A 16,290-nucleotide genomic window follows, 5' to 3' on the forward strand; every position below is an offset into this window, starting at 1 on the left:
ATTATTCTATTTAAGAAGCTCATTTTCGTTGGTTTCCATACATTATAAACTACATAAATTTTTTAAGTTGAGTGTGTAGGAGAGAAAATGGGTTCAATTACTACACTTACATCTCTAGTTGAGGTGGGCAAACTTCAAAATAGGTTCATAATGGACGAAGATGAACGTCCTAAGGTTGCATATAACCAATTTAGCGACGAAATCCCGGTGATCTCTCTCGATGGAATCGAGGATGATTCACCAGGTGGACGAAGGGAGGTTATATGCATGAAAATAGCTCAAGCTTGTGAAGAGTGGGGGATGTTTCAAGTGGTGGATCATGGGATTGATCCTAAACTTGTTCATGATATGAGTAGCATGTCTAAGGAGTTCTTTGCTTTGCCTGATAAAGATAAATTGAGGTTCGATATGAGTGGTGGTAAAAGAGGTGGTTTTATTGTATCTAGTCATATTCAGGTACGTACTTTTTGTGTCTTTTTTTGAATTTCTTATGATAATACTGTACGTAATAAGAACAACTACTAAGTAAACGAGGGGAATTATACTTTGATTTTATTTCTCCCACTATTTGTTCTATAATCATATTTTTCATGTATATGGCTTCTGTTGTGCGGTGAAAATATACTTTTCTTGAAAGATTTCTAATACACAACATCCCCATATATTGATTTTTCTTAAAACTGGTAAGGAGAATTGCCCTACTTATTAAGGCAATCCAACTATATAGGCAAGGCACCTTGAAACTTAAAAGTAGGGGGAAAGGATAAGGATAAGGAGTAAAAGGAATCTAAACCCAAATCATAGGTTTGATTCAACAACTATGAGATCGTATGATACAAATCTTCCCATTAGAATGCATATACTACGTGCATAAAATGCCTTACTTTATATAATATTTTTAAATGAGCAGCATGTGATTGTCTATATTAATATTGGCATCACATCCCTCCAATAAAAGAGAGGGAAAATAATGACTTGTCCATGTTAATAATGCATCTTTATCTTCAGTGATTGATGTTTGTACGTGATTTGATTTTATCAGAATGAAATAGTAGCGAATTGGCGTGAAATGGTGGCTTTCGTTCCGTACCCAATAGAAGAAAGGGATTACACTAGGTGGCCTGATAAGCCCAAAGAATGGCGTGATGTGACTGGAATGTATAGTGAGAATATGATGGGCCTTGCGACTAAGCTTCTAGAAGTTTTATCTGAGGCATTGGGCCTTGAAAGGGAGGTCATGATACAGGCTTGCAAGCAGATGACACAACGCATGGCAGTCAATTTCTATCCAAAATGCCCTGAGCCCAATCTAGCAATTGGGCTTAAAAGACATACTGATCCAGGTACTATTACTATACTACTGCAAGACCAAGTTGGTGGGCTTCAAGCTACTAAAGATGGTGGGATCAATTGGATCACGGTTCAACCCGTTAAAGGTGCTTTTGTTGTCAACCTTGGTGACCATGCATACGTAAGTTTACTTACATATAGTTTATGTTATGTTGGTTTGAACTTAAAAATATATATCTGGTAAAACATAGTTTTAATCTGTAAAAATAAGTATGGATTTTACTATAGGGTACTCATGTGTTTTTCCTTTTATTTTACACAGTATCTTTCAAATTTTTATGTTTTCTCTATGATGTCCCTTCATTGAGTCAATAGTAAGTTATTAGTTAGTTTCTTATTCCCGACATTTAGATGGAAAATTTCGCACCAATATTTGACCTACAAGTTTATTGGTGCTTTTTTAGATTTGCAACATTTAAAAGATCATAAGAAGATAAAAGAATATGGATGGTGAAGTTTAAAGTTAGAGGAGAGAAGTTCATGGGATTTCAAATAATGATTGAGTTGATGAATTATTATATTTTTATAACAACGTTATTAATGAATAAGATATAATAGGGTACAATAGGAAAAAAAATGTAAAAAGTTGAAGGGTACTATATATAAAAGAAAGAATAACGTAGAATTATAAAAATTACATCGATACTCCATATGAAAACCTAATATGCTTTTTGTTCCAATTTTGCTTTTAAGTGTTGGTTTTTATCATTTTTACTCTTTCTTACTTAAATAACTCGTAAATATGATTCCAATGAAAGACTCGACACTATTAAAAAAAATTAAAAAAAATATATAGAACCAAATAATATTTTTCGTGAAGCACAATTGACCTTTAAATATATCATTATTCACTTTCTTTCGGTTGGTTTCATGAGTTAACATTGTGATAGAGGTGCTTACTGCTTATATCATAAATTATATTTAATCCTTTCTTTTTCTTGAATGTTTTTTCTTTTCTTTTCTTTTTTTAAAAATAAAGCAGTATGTTAGCAATGGAAAATTCAAGAATGCAGAACATCAAGCAGTGGTAAATTGTGATCATAATCGATTGTCAATTGCCACATTCATAAATCCAGACCAAGAGGCAATTGTGTATCCCCTTAAGATTGAGGAGGGAGAAAAGACAATTCTAGAAGAGCCCGTTTCATTTGTTGAATTGTACAAGAAACATTTTATTAATCACCTGGAGCGAGCCAAGGTGAAGCAGCTAGCAAAGGAACAAAAACTTTCAAAAGAAAAATTAGATTATGAGAAGCTTCAAATCGGTGGAAAAAATCATAAATCCCTAGAAGAGTTACTCGCATAATCAAATGCGATAACATCGAATCACATTATTCTACTCCCTCCGTTCTCTTATGTTAGATAATAATTTAAAAGTTTTAAGATTATTAGCAATGTTATTGTACAAGTGTGGAGAATAATTATGTTAACTGTAATTCTGGCATTCAATATATATAGTGTTACAATACAGACCTAAAACTAGTAAAAGTCCCTTCTATCCTTTTACATACAATATATCACTAATACACCTTCTCAATCTTTACGGGGAGAAACAACAGATAGGTTGGTGCGATGTTTAGTAAACAAGTTAGTAGATAGGCCGTCAGTAAAAATATCAGCAACCTGAGACTGAGTAGGAACATCTCGAACAATGAGACCTCCCTTGGCGATCATTTCGCGAACAAAGTGATAATCCACATCAATATGTTTGCTATGGCCATGATGCACTGGATTAGCAGTGAGATAGGTACCAAAGACATCATCACAATACACAATCACAGGACGGTGAAGAAAATGACCAATGTCAGCAAGAAGTTGCTTGAGCCAAATAGTTTCTGCAGCTGTGTAGGGAACAACCCTATATTCAACTTCAGTGAAGGATTTAGAGACAGTAGGTTGCTTTTCCAGCGCTAGAAAATTAGATTATTCCCAAGAAAAACAGCATAGCCAGTAGTAGAATGTCGAGTGTCAGGACATTCTGCCCAATCTACATCTAGAAAAGGCAATAACAACAATAGGAGAATTACTGCGATAAGAAGAAACCGAAATCCAATGTTCCCTGCAGATATCTGAAAATTCTTTTCACAACATGAAGGTGAGTAGTACGAGGAGCATGCATAAACTGAGACACCATATTAACAGGGAAAAATTGATTTTATCAGTCCCAACTTTGGCCGTCCTGATAAAAACAGTCCCAACTTCCATTTTTTATTGTTCAGTCCCAACTATTGGGGGTACTTTACACACGTGGACCCAGCAGGTTACCAACCTGCTAATGCAGGTGAACAATAGTCACGTGCCTCCACGTGACCTTGTTAGTTAAAGGCACCCACACTTTCCCCCCCAATAACATAATCTCACACTCTCTTCCTCCTTCCTACCTTCTGCGAAAAACCCAAACTTTCCTCCTTCGAAATTTGCAAATCTCCCATGGCAGCACAACACTCATCAGGATCCAGCAATTCAAGGGGGAGTGGAAGAGAGTTCAACTGAAATGCTACCATAACATCCCAGCAAGACAAAGAACCTGCAAACATGGAGCGAACATGGGGAAAAAATTTTGGGTTGTTCTAAGTGGCCTGTAAGTGCTAAATTTTTGTCCTTTATTTGTTGAATCACTTAAATTATGATTTTTTTTTGCTTTTGTTTAAGGTTAAAATTAAGTAAAATTAGTGCTTTTAATTTCTTCTCCTCAAATTGAAATTAGGGCACATCTGATTGTGGGTTCTTCAAATGAAAGGAGGACAATGAAGGACAATGCCATGGATATGACTTTTTGCAGATGAAGTTATTGGTGCAATACACAATAATTGGTGAATTTGAATTGCAGTTCAAAACTGTGGAGGAAAAGTTACAGAAGTTGAAATTGAAGAAAGAGAAGATGAAGGAAGCAATGCACAGTATGAGTGATAAAATGTTGAAGATGCGTTTTGAGAGTTTGAAGACTGCCAAAGGGGAAAATTATGCTGTAATTGCTTTAGGCTTGTCATGGGTTCTGTTTGTAATCCTTGCAATTTGGTTGTACTAAATTAAGCTTGCAATTTGGTTGTACTAAATTAACCTTGCTAGTAATGAATTAAGGTTAGAAGTAGGTTTTGGTTGGTTGTATATGTGGTGGTGAAATGTTTGTAATCTGAATGAATGGTATTGAAATGAAAAGCTTATTTTGCACATTTGTTGTTCTTCAAATATAGCACAAAATTGAGTGATATTGTAGAGCTTTTTGGTAACCTGTTATTGCATTATAACAAAAACAGATAACACATTACTGTCCTAAACAACTGATACAAAACCCTTGAGCAAGTTAATAAGCTAATACAAAAGAGGGTGTTGTGTTCAAAGCTGATACAAAACAAGTTCCATGAAAACAAAAAGCCCTAAACATAGTTATGTTCTGAAGAAAAACACCCTAAACAGATCCATGAACTGAAGGATGATTGGTGGTGCTTGTTGATGCTTGGCTACCTAGACCCAAGGCTAATTGGGAGCCTTGTGCTTGCATCCTCCCCTATACATCCAAAACAGAACAGTTAGTTAATGTCTATAATTTAACAAAATAACTAGACATATCCACATTACAAAGTGTTTAACTTACATTGAAGTAAGTTGACCCATCATTGCCAACAAATACACCAACCCCAGCAGGTACCTGAAACATTTAAACAAAATTGTTATACACAATTTAACAACAAAGCACAAAGAAGAACAAAAAAAAAAGGATGCCCACTCACATTTCCTCTGCCTCCATTACTTCCACCTCTCCCCTTGCTCCCTCGACCCCTTCCTGCACCTCTGGACCCTCTTCCATCTCCTCCTCCCCTAGAGCCCCTCCCAGTTACAGTAGAGGATCTACCTGCACCTCTGATCCCTCTTCCAACTCCTGTTCCTCTTGAGCCCCTACCACCAGCAATTGTTCTCCCATTTCTTCCAGTTCTTGATGGTTGTGCACTTATATTTGAAGCATGTCCAGATGCAATTTCTAAGTGAGTGCTTGCTGATGTTGATGCTTGTTCTACTCTTTGTCTCTTATTAGCAGCAGCTGCAGCACTGTCCTTATTAGGACATCTTCTCTTGTTGTGACCCTTCCCCTTACACACACTACAGTGCATCTCAACACCATGCCTTGTGAGCTTCCCAGGCTTCTTTGGGTCCTCATGTGGGTCCTTGATTCTGTTTTTCCTAGGCCTCCCTGGCCCTATCTTTATAGGGGGTGGTTGCAATGGATAGTCCACCTTAGTCCAGTGTCTTTCCACATGGAGGTATGGAGTTGCCATATGCCTTAAGGTATGTATCTTTCCTATACCACTCAGAGACATACTCCTCAGCATTGAAGTTACATAGGAAGATACATGCCACTACATGGCAGCATGGAATACCAGTTAGATTCCATCTCCTGCATGTGCAACTCCTAGCCTCTAAATCAACGGTCAGTGTATCCATGTAATAAGATACTTGGAAAGCAGTTGGTGAAGAAGGAATGGAATTGCAAAGAGCAGCAGCTTCCTTAGCTTTCTCCAATTTGGCTTGGATTCTAGGGAAGATTGCTGAGGTTCTCTTTTCCATGTCTTATTTTTTTAGTACCAACCTCTGCATGAGGGCAGTTCTTTTGTCTTCAAGCATGTAAATGAGATGCTTTGTCCTTGCTTGGATAATATATCCATTAAATGTCTCAGCAAGGTTGTTAACTATAACATCCACACTTGTGTCAGTCTTCATAAAAGCTCTGCAAAATAACTTTGGATCATACCTTATGAAACCCACAACTGCATTTGGGTTCAGCTTTCCCATTTCTTCCAAAGCTTCATTATAATCTGTGAGGTTGTATGCCTTTGCAGCCCTCCAAAAAATCATCTTCATCTCATCTCCTTTGAAATCTTTATGCCAGTGAGCAAATATGTGCCTAGCACAATGTTTGTGCTCAGCACTAGGCAGTATATTTGCTACTGCACCTAGAATTGACTTCTCACACATAACATTAAACAAACAAACAAACATGGAATAAATCAATATACAATACATACAAGGAAGTATTAATGGCAGTGCAAAGTTCAATACTAAAGTATACCTGATGCTCATCTGATATAATAGCTAAGTGGCTTCCATCACCAAGTTCGAAAGACCTTTGAAGCTCTGTAATGAACCAGTGCCAACTGTCATTGTTCTCCCCTTCAACTACAGCCCAAGCAACTGGGTACATTTGATCATTTGCATCCCTTCCAATAGCTGCCAGTAGTTGCCCTCCAAGGAAGGTCTTGAGATAACAATCATCCACACACAACACCTTCTTACATCCTTCTATCCACCCTTTTTTTATTCCATCAAAACACACAAAAATCCTCTGGAAAACAGGCTCTGGTCCTCTTTGTATTGGATTATTAACCAAATTTTATGACACTGTGTGGACTAGCATCTTTCAATGTCCTTATATAACTTCCAAGTTTGGTGTAGTGCTCTTTCATTGAGCCATGAAGCATCTGGTGGGCATGATATTTCACCTTATAAGCAAGGTCTTTCTTTATCAACACCCTTTATGCTCTTCTAACTGTTTCTTGAATTTCCTTTGCTGGCCAATGTGGTCTGTTTTTGAAAATTTCTAGGAATTGGGATGCCATCCACCTAGACTTCAACTGTCTATTCTTCTGCATGTTCCTATTACATGTGTGGGTTCCACTCACAGTCTTCAATACAAAACAAGCTCTTCTACTATCCCAGGACCCATATAGCCTAAATGGACAACTTGTCAAACATTTCACTTCCAACCTCTGCCCTCTATTCTTGTTACTAGAAGTGAATGTCAGGTTTTTACCTTGAATTACAGCATACTTTGCAACTGCCTTCCTAAACTCCTCTCTATTTGGGAACCTATAACCCACACTCCATTCAAAATTTGTAAAGTCAGTTAGCTCACTGACAATAACCCTCCTCTGCCTTCTTTTGCTCCCAGTGAAATCATCATCCTCACTTTCTCCTGGAGTCAACTCTGCTTCATCACTATCTTCATACTCACTTTCATAACCTTCCTCATTACCCTGAACATTGGGTACATTAGGTGTAGAAATCGAAGCTCCTAGCTTACCTTGAGCTGCTTCTTTTTGAAGCTCTTGTGCAAGCTCATATAACTTACTACAACATCCTTTCACTCTCTCCCTTGCCTCCCTCAATTCATCATCTGAACTATCACCTTCATCAGGCTGATTCACAGGTTCCCATACATCTTCACCCTCTCTCAGTTCTTCATCTGCACTAAAAACTTCTTCTTCTAAATCTAATTCTCTTAAATCATCATCTGAACCCTCTGTCTCAGGCTCATACAACCCATCAGACTCACTTGAATAACACTCATCATCATCTGAACCCTCTGTCTCAGGTGGTAAGTTAGTTCCAGCTACTTTGGGTGGGTTAGTTTCAGCTTCTTTAGGTGGGTTAGTTTCAGTTTCTGCAGGGTTGGAGGTTTGACTGAGTGAAGCTAATGCAGAAGATGGGGGTGCAGGGGGGAAATTTAGGGTTTGGGATTTATCTGAAGTTATTATTGTATGTTTCATAAATTCAGAAGGTGTAATGATGATTGCAGGCTCATCTAGTGAAGGTTCATTAGCTGATGTGGAAGTTGTTTTGCTCAACTTCCTAGGACTGCACCTAAGTGGAATATTTGGGGTCTTTTTTATAGGTTTACTGACTTTTCTGTGTGGGGTCAGCTTTTTAGGGGGCCCTTTTGATGATGTGGATTTATGGTGGGGACCAACTGGTACATCATCAATCTGTTTTGTACTCTCACCAATTAAGGGCTACTCAACAATTACAGTTGACTGACTAAGGAGGGGATCAGGGTTGGTATGCATTGGCTCATTCAGGTTGGGCTGCATTGGCTCATTCAGGTTGGGCTGATTCAAAGGGCCTGCAACAATGGGCTGATTAGAGTTGTTGCCCTCATTTAGGTTGGGCTCATTATGTGGAACTCCCTCAAGGCTGCCCTCCAAAAAATGAACTAATTCAGGTTGACCAATCTCATGTTTCACATATAAGTCAATGCACTTCTCTTTCATCACTATAGCACCCATTTCTAGCACTTCTTTGTCATTATACACCCTCCTTAGACCAACATCCAAATTCTGTCCTGGTATACAGTAAAAGATATGTTCAATACCCTCCTTAGACCAACATCCAAATTCTGTCCTGGTATACAGTAAAAGATATGTTCAATACCTTCATACTTCCCACATTTTTTCACTAATTCTACAAGAAACCACCAGCACAACTCATCTGGGTCAACCTTAAAAGTTCTGCCTTCTCCACCTACATACTCCAAATACCCCAGTTTATGTTTCCTAAATACACCTCCATGCCAGAATCTCAAGCACACATATTCATCCATACCAACAAAAAGCCTATTCAAACAGTAAACAAAAACAATTCAACCACAACAATTTCACACACAACAACCAACAAGCAATTTATCCGGGCAAAAAAAAAACTAGAACAACAAGTTTGTGCAACAATTTGATGATCAACAACAATTGGAAATAAAGTGAAAGTACATAAATTATACAAAGATGTAAGGAACTAACCTGCACTCTTTCGAATTTTGCAAACCAACGAGTTTTTGCCTTGGAATTTCCGCAACCCTAAAAACTCTCCCTTTCTTCAAATTCTTCAAAATTCCCAGAATCGAAGTGTTTATCCTCGCAATTAAAATCAAAGTGTTATGAGCTTCAATTTTTTTTTTAAGAATTCAAGCTATGGAGTTGCAGAGAAATGGAGAGTTGTTCAGACAAGAACATTGGGAGGGGAGACCAAATAATTCATATTTAGGAGGGAAGAAGAGGGGCAGTTAGTGATTAAACTTGAGAAATTAACGTTAGTAAGGGGGACAGTTTTTTCTTTACAGGTGTAGCAGGTTACCAGTGAACTGGGTCCACGTGTGTAAAGTACCCCCAATAGTTGGGACTGAACAATAAAAAATGGAAGTTGGGACTGTTTTTATCAGGACGGCCAAAGTTGGGACTGATAAAATCAATTTTTCCTATTAACAGCATAAGCAATATCTAGAAGAGTCATAGTTAAGTACTGCAATGCACCAACCATACTACGATAATCAGTGGGATCAGCAAGAAGTCCTCCATCAAGCAGATACAATGTTACTCTAGAGATAACAGGAGTGGTAACTGGTTTAACAGTATGAAGATGAAATTTACGAAGTAAATTAGAAACATACTTATTTTGAGATAAAAATAAACCACAGGGAGTACGCATAACCTGAACACCTAAGAGGTAATGAAGATCCCCTAATTAATCCTTCATAGCAAACTGAGAAGAAAGGACATAGATGAATTTTGTGACAAGAGCAGGACTACTACCTGTAAGGACAATATCATCAACATATAAGAGAAGAATGATAAGATGCCCTCGAAACTTGAGGGTGAACATAGAAGTGTCACAACTGCTGCACTTGAAACCAATAGATAATAGAAAATTGCTGAAACGAGATAACCAAGCTCGAGGAGCTTTTTTCAAACCATAAATGGACTTACAAAGATGACAAATATGAGTAGGTTTAGATGGATGAATAAACCCCGGAGGTTGATGTATATAAACCTCTTCATGAAGAAAACCATGAAGAAAAGCATTTTTAACATCTAATTGACGAATAGACCATTTAAGTGAAATAGCAATAGTAAGGACTAAGCGAACAATAATAAGCTTTACAACCGGACTAAAGGTCTCAAAGTAATCAATACTTGTCTGCTGGTGATTTTCAAAAACGACAAGCCTGGCTTTGAACAGCTCCACAGAACCATCAGAATTGTATTTGATCTGATAAACCCACTTATAACCCAGCACATTCTTATCATAATTGCGAGGTACCAACTCCCATGTGTCATTATTAATTAAAGCCTTATATTCATTTAGCATAGCTTGACGCCAATGTGAGTCTTTATAAGCTTGTTTAAAATTAGTAGGTTCAGACTCTACAATTTCAGTGTTTAAGTTCATTAAGACTCTAGGCTTGGACACACCATCCTTTAATCTTGTAACCATTGGATAGCGATTAATGACAACACAAGAAACGGAAGGTGATGGGGTCGGAGAGACACGGCAGCTGAGGGGGTGGGCTCCTGAACCAGGCTAGCACTTGGGCCAGACCCGGTTTAGGGAAGTGTCGAAGACACGGGGAGATGAGCAACGCTAGATCCAGCAAGCGTTGGAAGCTCAGCGGGCCCAGTAGAATCCGACGGGGGAGAGTGAGGAGGCCCAGTGGACGTTGGGTCCTTAGGGGGCCAGGCAGACTCATCACGGGGCATGGGGGAAGAGCCAGCGAGCACTGGTCGGGCAGTTGGCCAGGCAGCGCCGCGGGTGTCGAGGAGGGTGGAAGATTCCATTTTGCAAGGCAACGACATCATTGCATGGTGAGGACTAACCCGGGACATACCACTAGACACACTAGGTGACAAAACATTTGTGGGATTCCAATCAAAATCTAAGATCATGGGCGACGTGTCAGGCATGGTGGAGTGAGATCCCACAAGAGTGCAATAAGGAAACTTATGTTCATGAAAAGGAACATGATGACTAGTGAACACTACTTTGGTAGTAGGGTCAAATCAACAATAACCTTTATAATCCAATGCATATCTAATAAAAACACATGTTTTAGACTTAGGTTGTAGTTTGTGATTTTTTGAGTTCGAGAACAAAGGGAAGCATTCACAACCAAACGTTTTCAAAAAATGATAGAAAGGGGGACGATGAAACAATTTTTCAAAAGGAGAGACACCCCCCTAAAACCGAGCTGGGCAATCTATTTATAATATAGGTGGCAGTGTATGATGCATCAACCAAAAATTCAGCAGGAAAATCGGAACGAATTATCAGAGTACGAGCTATTTCAATGATATGACGATGTTTGCGTTCTGCAACACCGTTCTGAGCTGGAGTATAGCGACAAGATTTTTGAAAAATTATGCCATGGTCACGAAAATGTTGTAGAAGAGGAGAATTATCAAATTCTCGACCTCCGTCACTTTGAAAAATCTTAATTTTACAATTAAATAGATTTTCAACCATCTTTTGAAACATAAGAAATTGTGAATAAGCTTCCGATTTATGACGTAATAAAGGATAAATCCATGAATAACACGAGAAATCATCAACAAACACAACATAATAACGATATAATTGATTTGATAAAATAGGAGATTGCCAAAGATCACTGTGAATTTTATATAATGGATATGGAGAAAATGTTCAACTGAATCAACAAGGTAAACGATGTATTTTTCCTAACTTACATCCAACACAATCATCATGAAACTTAGAAGTACATGTGATAGAATTATTTGAACATAATATGCCTAAGATACTAGAAGAGGTATAACCCAGACGAGCATGCCAAACGTCACCCGACTCCTTAGTGGCTAGGAAAGCAGGAATCGGAGATTCAAGAGGGACAACAATAGGCTGAAGAGGGTAGACACCTTGCTTATTGGATCCCCGAAGCAGAACCTCCCCGTTGTCTGGTCCTTAACAGAAATAATTTTTATCAAAACTCACAACACAATCATTTTCTTGACACAACTTGTTAACTGATAATAAATTATGTTTTAGGTTACGAACATGACAGACTGATGATAACTGGAGGGGACGACTTGTAGTTTTTAAGATTAAGTTTTCAGTACTTTTAATTGGGAGTAGGGTACCATTACCAACTACAACAGAACTAGACCAGTATAAGGAGTTTTAGCAGAAAACTTACCATCCTCAGGAGTCAAGTGAGAGGCAGTGCCAGAATCCGGGTACCAAACTTAGTCATTTGCTTCACCACCAACAGACAGTGCAGCTAAGGCTCGAGTGACACTTTTAGATGAAGAGGGAACAAAGTTGGAATTGAATCTTTGAGGACAATAAACAGCTTGATGACCTGGAATCCAACATAGACCACAAGTATCGGAAGTAGGGGTAGAGTTTACATTGCTACTTGATGAATTACTGCCTACTGAAGACAAATCATTAGTAATAGAGTCTAGGCAAGGCATACTATAGGATGACAAGTTAGAATATTTACTCATACCATTGGGACGTCCCCGACTAGCATGGTTGGTGTTGTTGTCTCTAGAATTTCGAGAATTGTTGTAGTTGTTATTATTACCACCATTACCCCGATTATTTTGATTTTAACTATTATTCTCCCCGGCCTCGATTCCGATTATTTCTCCCTCTATTTCTGCCGTTGGAATTATTCCTAGAGGGGGAACTAAAACTAGAACATTGAACAGCAACTAAGGCTTGATGCGAAGAGGAATCAGATGCATCCTTCGAACTCTTGAGACGTTGCTCATGAAGTAAAAATCATCAAACTAAGAGGAAACGGGTAATGCAGCAGGGTGGTAACTATATGGTCATATTCAGAATCACGATCCAAACCAAACAACGTATGATGAACTAAATCCTGATTAGACACAGGAAACTAAATAGCAGCCAAGGAATCTGCAATAACCTTAATCTCACGTAGATAACCATCCATAGTCTGAGAATCACTTTTCTTAATACGAGTAAGACGACTTTTCAATTCCATAGAGCGAGCCATACTAGCATGCATAAATCTAGTTTGCAAGCGATTCCAAATTTCCATAGAGGTGGATAAATCATGCAAATCAACAAAAACATCATGTGACAAAGTGGCAAAAATCCAAGATTTAATTTGTTGATCCACACACAAATATTCAGAAAATTGTACAGTAGGAACCGAAATACCACGTTCATCAATAATAGTAGGAAGGGGAATTGCAACAGTGCCTTCAACCATACCAAGCAATTGATGGGAAAGTAACAAACAATTAATCTGAGTTTTCCACAACAACTAATCCTCAAGAGAAGAGATAGTTATAGTTACCAAGTTACTAAGATTAGGAGCAGAAAGTTGTTGCAGAGCAAAGAGTGTAGTGGAAGGAGCCGTGAAAAACGGTTGGCCAAAACCGGTGGTTAGCGACGCGGACGTCGTTGTGAAACTCGACGAAAAATGGGGAGTGGTTCGTGACGAAGAAGAAGGCGACGCAGCGTGAAGAAGCGTCAAGAGAAGCTGGTGATCTGCGACGAGGGGAAGGCGACAACAGGCTGAGAGGTCGTCAAAAAAGGCGCCATGAAGGGCTGCGAGAAAGGGGCAGCAAGGGACTGTGTGGAGAGTTTCACGAGCCGGCTGGTCCAGCGTGAACGAAAGAGCACGCGCTGGTTGGGCCTGTGTGAGAGCAGCAGCTATGGTGGCGGTGGGGATTGAAGAATCCATGCCAGGAAAAAAAATTTCTCTTTAGAAAAACCTAAGTTGTGATACCATGTACAAGTGTGGAGAATAATTGTGTTAACCTTAATTAGGTTAACCCTGGCATTCAATATATATAGTGTTACAATACAGGCCTAAGACTAGTAAAAGTCCCTTCTATCCTTTTACATACAATATATCTCTAATAGTTATAACTTTACAGGTCAAACTCACACATTGGTAAATGCAAATATCAAAACAAAACAATTATTGAAGAACAATCAATTGCGGATTCAGGAATTGAGCTACGTGGGTTCAAAGTTGTTCGAATATAAATTTTATAGTGTACATATTTTACCAACTTCGGTTACATTTTTTATAGAAAAAACAAGAGTTTCATTCTTAATTACATCATTAGAAAATAACTAATTAAATACTTGTACTAACAAAAGAGTAAGGGGTTTGGCCATATCTTGCTCAAAATAAATAGAAGACTATCAATTTCTTAAAAAAAAAAAATACACACTATGAATTATTAAGACATTTAAGACATTATTTATTAAATCAACCTATCAATTAAAAACTATCTGTGACATGAAATGATGAAAAATAAGAAATATTATCAACTAGAATGGATATGAAATCTAAAGTCATAATCTTGACTTTAAAAACGACCCATGTTAGCCAAAAGTTAAATATGTTTACAATAAATTTATTTTGCACCTGATGTACACCATGCTATACTTCATCCGTTTTCTTTTACTTGCATCTTTTGAAATTTCATGTTTTTCAATGTATAACTTTAACCTTTCATATCCCTAGTTATAAAATTAAATATGTTAAATTATAAAAATTAGATATTGGTGAAATATATATTGAGACAAATCTAACAAGCTCATATGACTATATTTGACTTATATATAAATTACCAAATATAGTCAAATACAAGTAAGTGAATAGTGCAAAATGTTAGAAGTTGCAATAAATTAGAAATGGAGGAAGTATATATAATGCATTAGTACTTGGTGGGAGGAAGAGATTTATAAATAAAAAAGAAGAGCTAAAAAAATTTAAAGGAAGGATAAATAAAAGGAAAAAAGAAACCAAGAAATATGAGTTGTAGTAAAAGATAAAAAGAAAAAAAAAACACAATCAAACAAAACTTTCTACCAGTGATCAAACCCGCGACTACCTTGATTGCAAAGCTCTAAACTATCACACGCCGTTTACCAGCTGTACCAAATGCCATACAATGTAATAATTTGCTAGTTCCATTATTTATTTAGTTTCCTTTATTTCTAGAGTACCTAGTTTTTTCTAAGATCCAACGTGGGTTCAGTTATTTAGCTAGTTTTTTCCAAGATCCGCCAGTCCACTGAGAACATTTAGCCATTTGAAGAAGAAAGAAGCCAAAATTAGTTGAATACCAAACAAATGAAAACGCTAGTTCAATCGACATGTTGGCGAAAAATTATTAATTATGAAATAGAAAATTCTTGGGTGTACATGTTCTACCATATGTTATGGTGTTACAACCTTATTTCACCACCACTGTCATCTCTTATCACAACTCCCCCTTGTCTCACGTCTTTCCCTCTATTCCTTCACTGTCATACTACCTCCAATCTCTTTTAGTTGCAACGTTTGACAAATTGCACTATTCATGTTCTCTTATTTGATCACATTTATTGATTTATATGTTTAACAAAATATAGTCATGTGGGGTCTTGTTTGATTCGTTTCGATGCAAGCTTTCATAAAATCAAATTTTTATAAGTTTTACTTACATACAATTAGAGATAAAACGATTTGAAATTGTACAATGGCAAGCGTGAAAGTCAAATCGTTGCAACTAACTAAAAACAGAGGTAGTATTTATTCCAAACTCGTAAATTAAAATGGAGCTGATTCTTTTGGGAAGCGACCTGAGCTTGAAGCGCTTCGATCTCCAGACGGGATGCCTTCTCGAGAGCGTCAGCTTTCTTCTTCAACTCATCCAACTCCTCACCATTCTTCTTCAGCGTTTCCCCCATCTTGACCATCTCCAACTGAGTTTTCTTCAATTCTGCGTCTTTGTTTTTCAAATCCAGTTCACTTTTCTCAACTTTGGTTTTCATCACCTTTGTGGCCCTTCAGCAGCAACGACATTTCCTTCTTCGCCATAAAAAAATGTTGCGACACCTGCAAAACGATGAATAAATAGTAAGTGAGCAATTAAAGCATGCTTAAGTCAAAAATCAATAAGACATAGAGAGATTACCTGGAAAATAAGTTCTAGGTCATTCGACATCATACGGGGCAGAGTAAGCTCCCGTAGGCTTTATTCGACGCAAGAGAAGAGAAACTTCTCCGCCTCAGGCCAGATCGTCCTCTCTAACGACATGAAGTCGTTAGGCACCGTCACAGTATACGACAAGCCTCCCTTATTTGAAGGGCCCACAAAGTCAGTCCTACGCACCTTTTGCGCAACATATATAAGAGTCGTCGTCCTCTAATTGGACGAAGACAATAGTATCATTCTTGCTTGAAGGTGTGGGTGTAGTCACAGTAGATAATTCTCGTTCCCTCTTCCTCCCGCGCAACGTCTCAGCTAGCGACTGACTATCCATCGAACCTCTAGGACATGACTGAGACGAATCTATTGCAGACAAGTCGTTAAAACAAGATAAAAATCTTGACAGTGATAAAAG

At 37.9% G+C, this 16,290-nt stretch overlaps 2 protein-coding genes across 2 annotated transcripts; one reads left to right on the forward strand and one right to left on the reverse strand.

The window, feature by feature from the left end:
* Positions 1–33: 33 nt before the first annotated feature.
* Positions 34–2,820, forward strand: LOC104905116 (flavanone 3-dioxygenase). Its single transcript, XM_010693563.3, has 3 exons — positions 34–456; positions 1,043–1,471; positions 2,333–2,820. Exons 1-3 carry the CDS (start codon positions 88–90, stop codon positions 2,654–2,656), a joined length of 1,122 nt encoding a protein of 373 aa, XP_010691865.1. The 5' UTR covers positions 34–87; the 3' UTR covers positions 2,657–2,820.
* A 1,939-nt stretch (positions 2,821–4,759) lies between these two features.
* On the reverse strand, positions 4,760–5,913 carry LOC104905154 (uncharacterized). The gene is made up of 4 exons (XM_010693603.1): positions 5,803–5,913; positions 5,082–5,705; positions 4,946–4,999; positions 4,760–4,858 (listed from the first exon to the last, which is right to left on the reverse strand). The coding sequence occupies exons 1-4, from the start codon at positions 5,911–5,913 to the stop codon at positions 4,760–4,762; spliced, it is 888 nt and encodes a 295-aa protein (XP_010691905.1).
* Positions 5,914–16,290: the final 10,377 nt, after the last annotated feature.

The sequence above is a fragment of the Beta vulgaris genome, chromosome 1 (assembly GCF_026745355.1).
Source record: "Beta vulgaris subsp. vulgaris cultivar EL10 chromosome 1, EL10.2, whole genome shotgun sequence".
In the NCBI taxonomy this organism is placed as follows: domain Eukaryota; kingdom Viridiplantae; phylum Streptophyta; class Magnoliopsida; order Caryophyllales; family Amaranthaceae; genus Beta; species Beta vulgaris.

What these genes read in the sequence shown, in the direction of transcription:
- LOC104905116 (XM_010693563.3), top strand. Translation starts at nt 88, where the DNA reads ATGGGTTCAATTACTACACTTACATCTCTAGTTGAGGTGGGCAAACTT. An exon ending in TTGTATCTAGTCATATTCAG is followed by an intron (nt 457 to 1,042) that starts GTACGTACTTTT and finishes TGATTTTATCAG; the next exon opens with AATGAAATAGTAGCGAATTG. An exon ending in ACCTTGGTGACCATGCATAC is followed by an intron (nt 1,472 to 2,332) that starts GTAAGTTTACTT and finishes AAAATAAAGCAG; the next exon opens with TATGTTAGCAATGGAAAATT.
- LOC104905154 (XM_010693603.1), bottom strand. Translation starts at nt 5,913, where the DNA reads ATGGAAAAGAGAACCTCAGCAATCTTCCCTAGAATCCAAGCCAAATTG. An exon ending in GTAATGGAGGCAGAGGAAAT is followed by an intron (nt 5,000 to 5,081) that starts GTGAGTGGGCAT and finishes TAAATGTTTCAG; the next exon opens with GTACCTGCTGGGGTTGGTGT. An exon ending in ATGGGTCAACTTACTTCAAT is followed by an intron (nt 4,859 to 4,945) that starts GTAAGTTAAACA and finishes TTGGATGTATAG; the next exon opens with GGGAGGATGCAAGCACAAGG.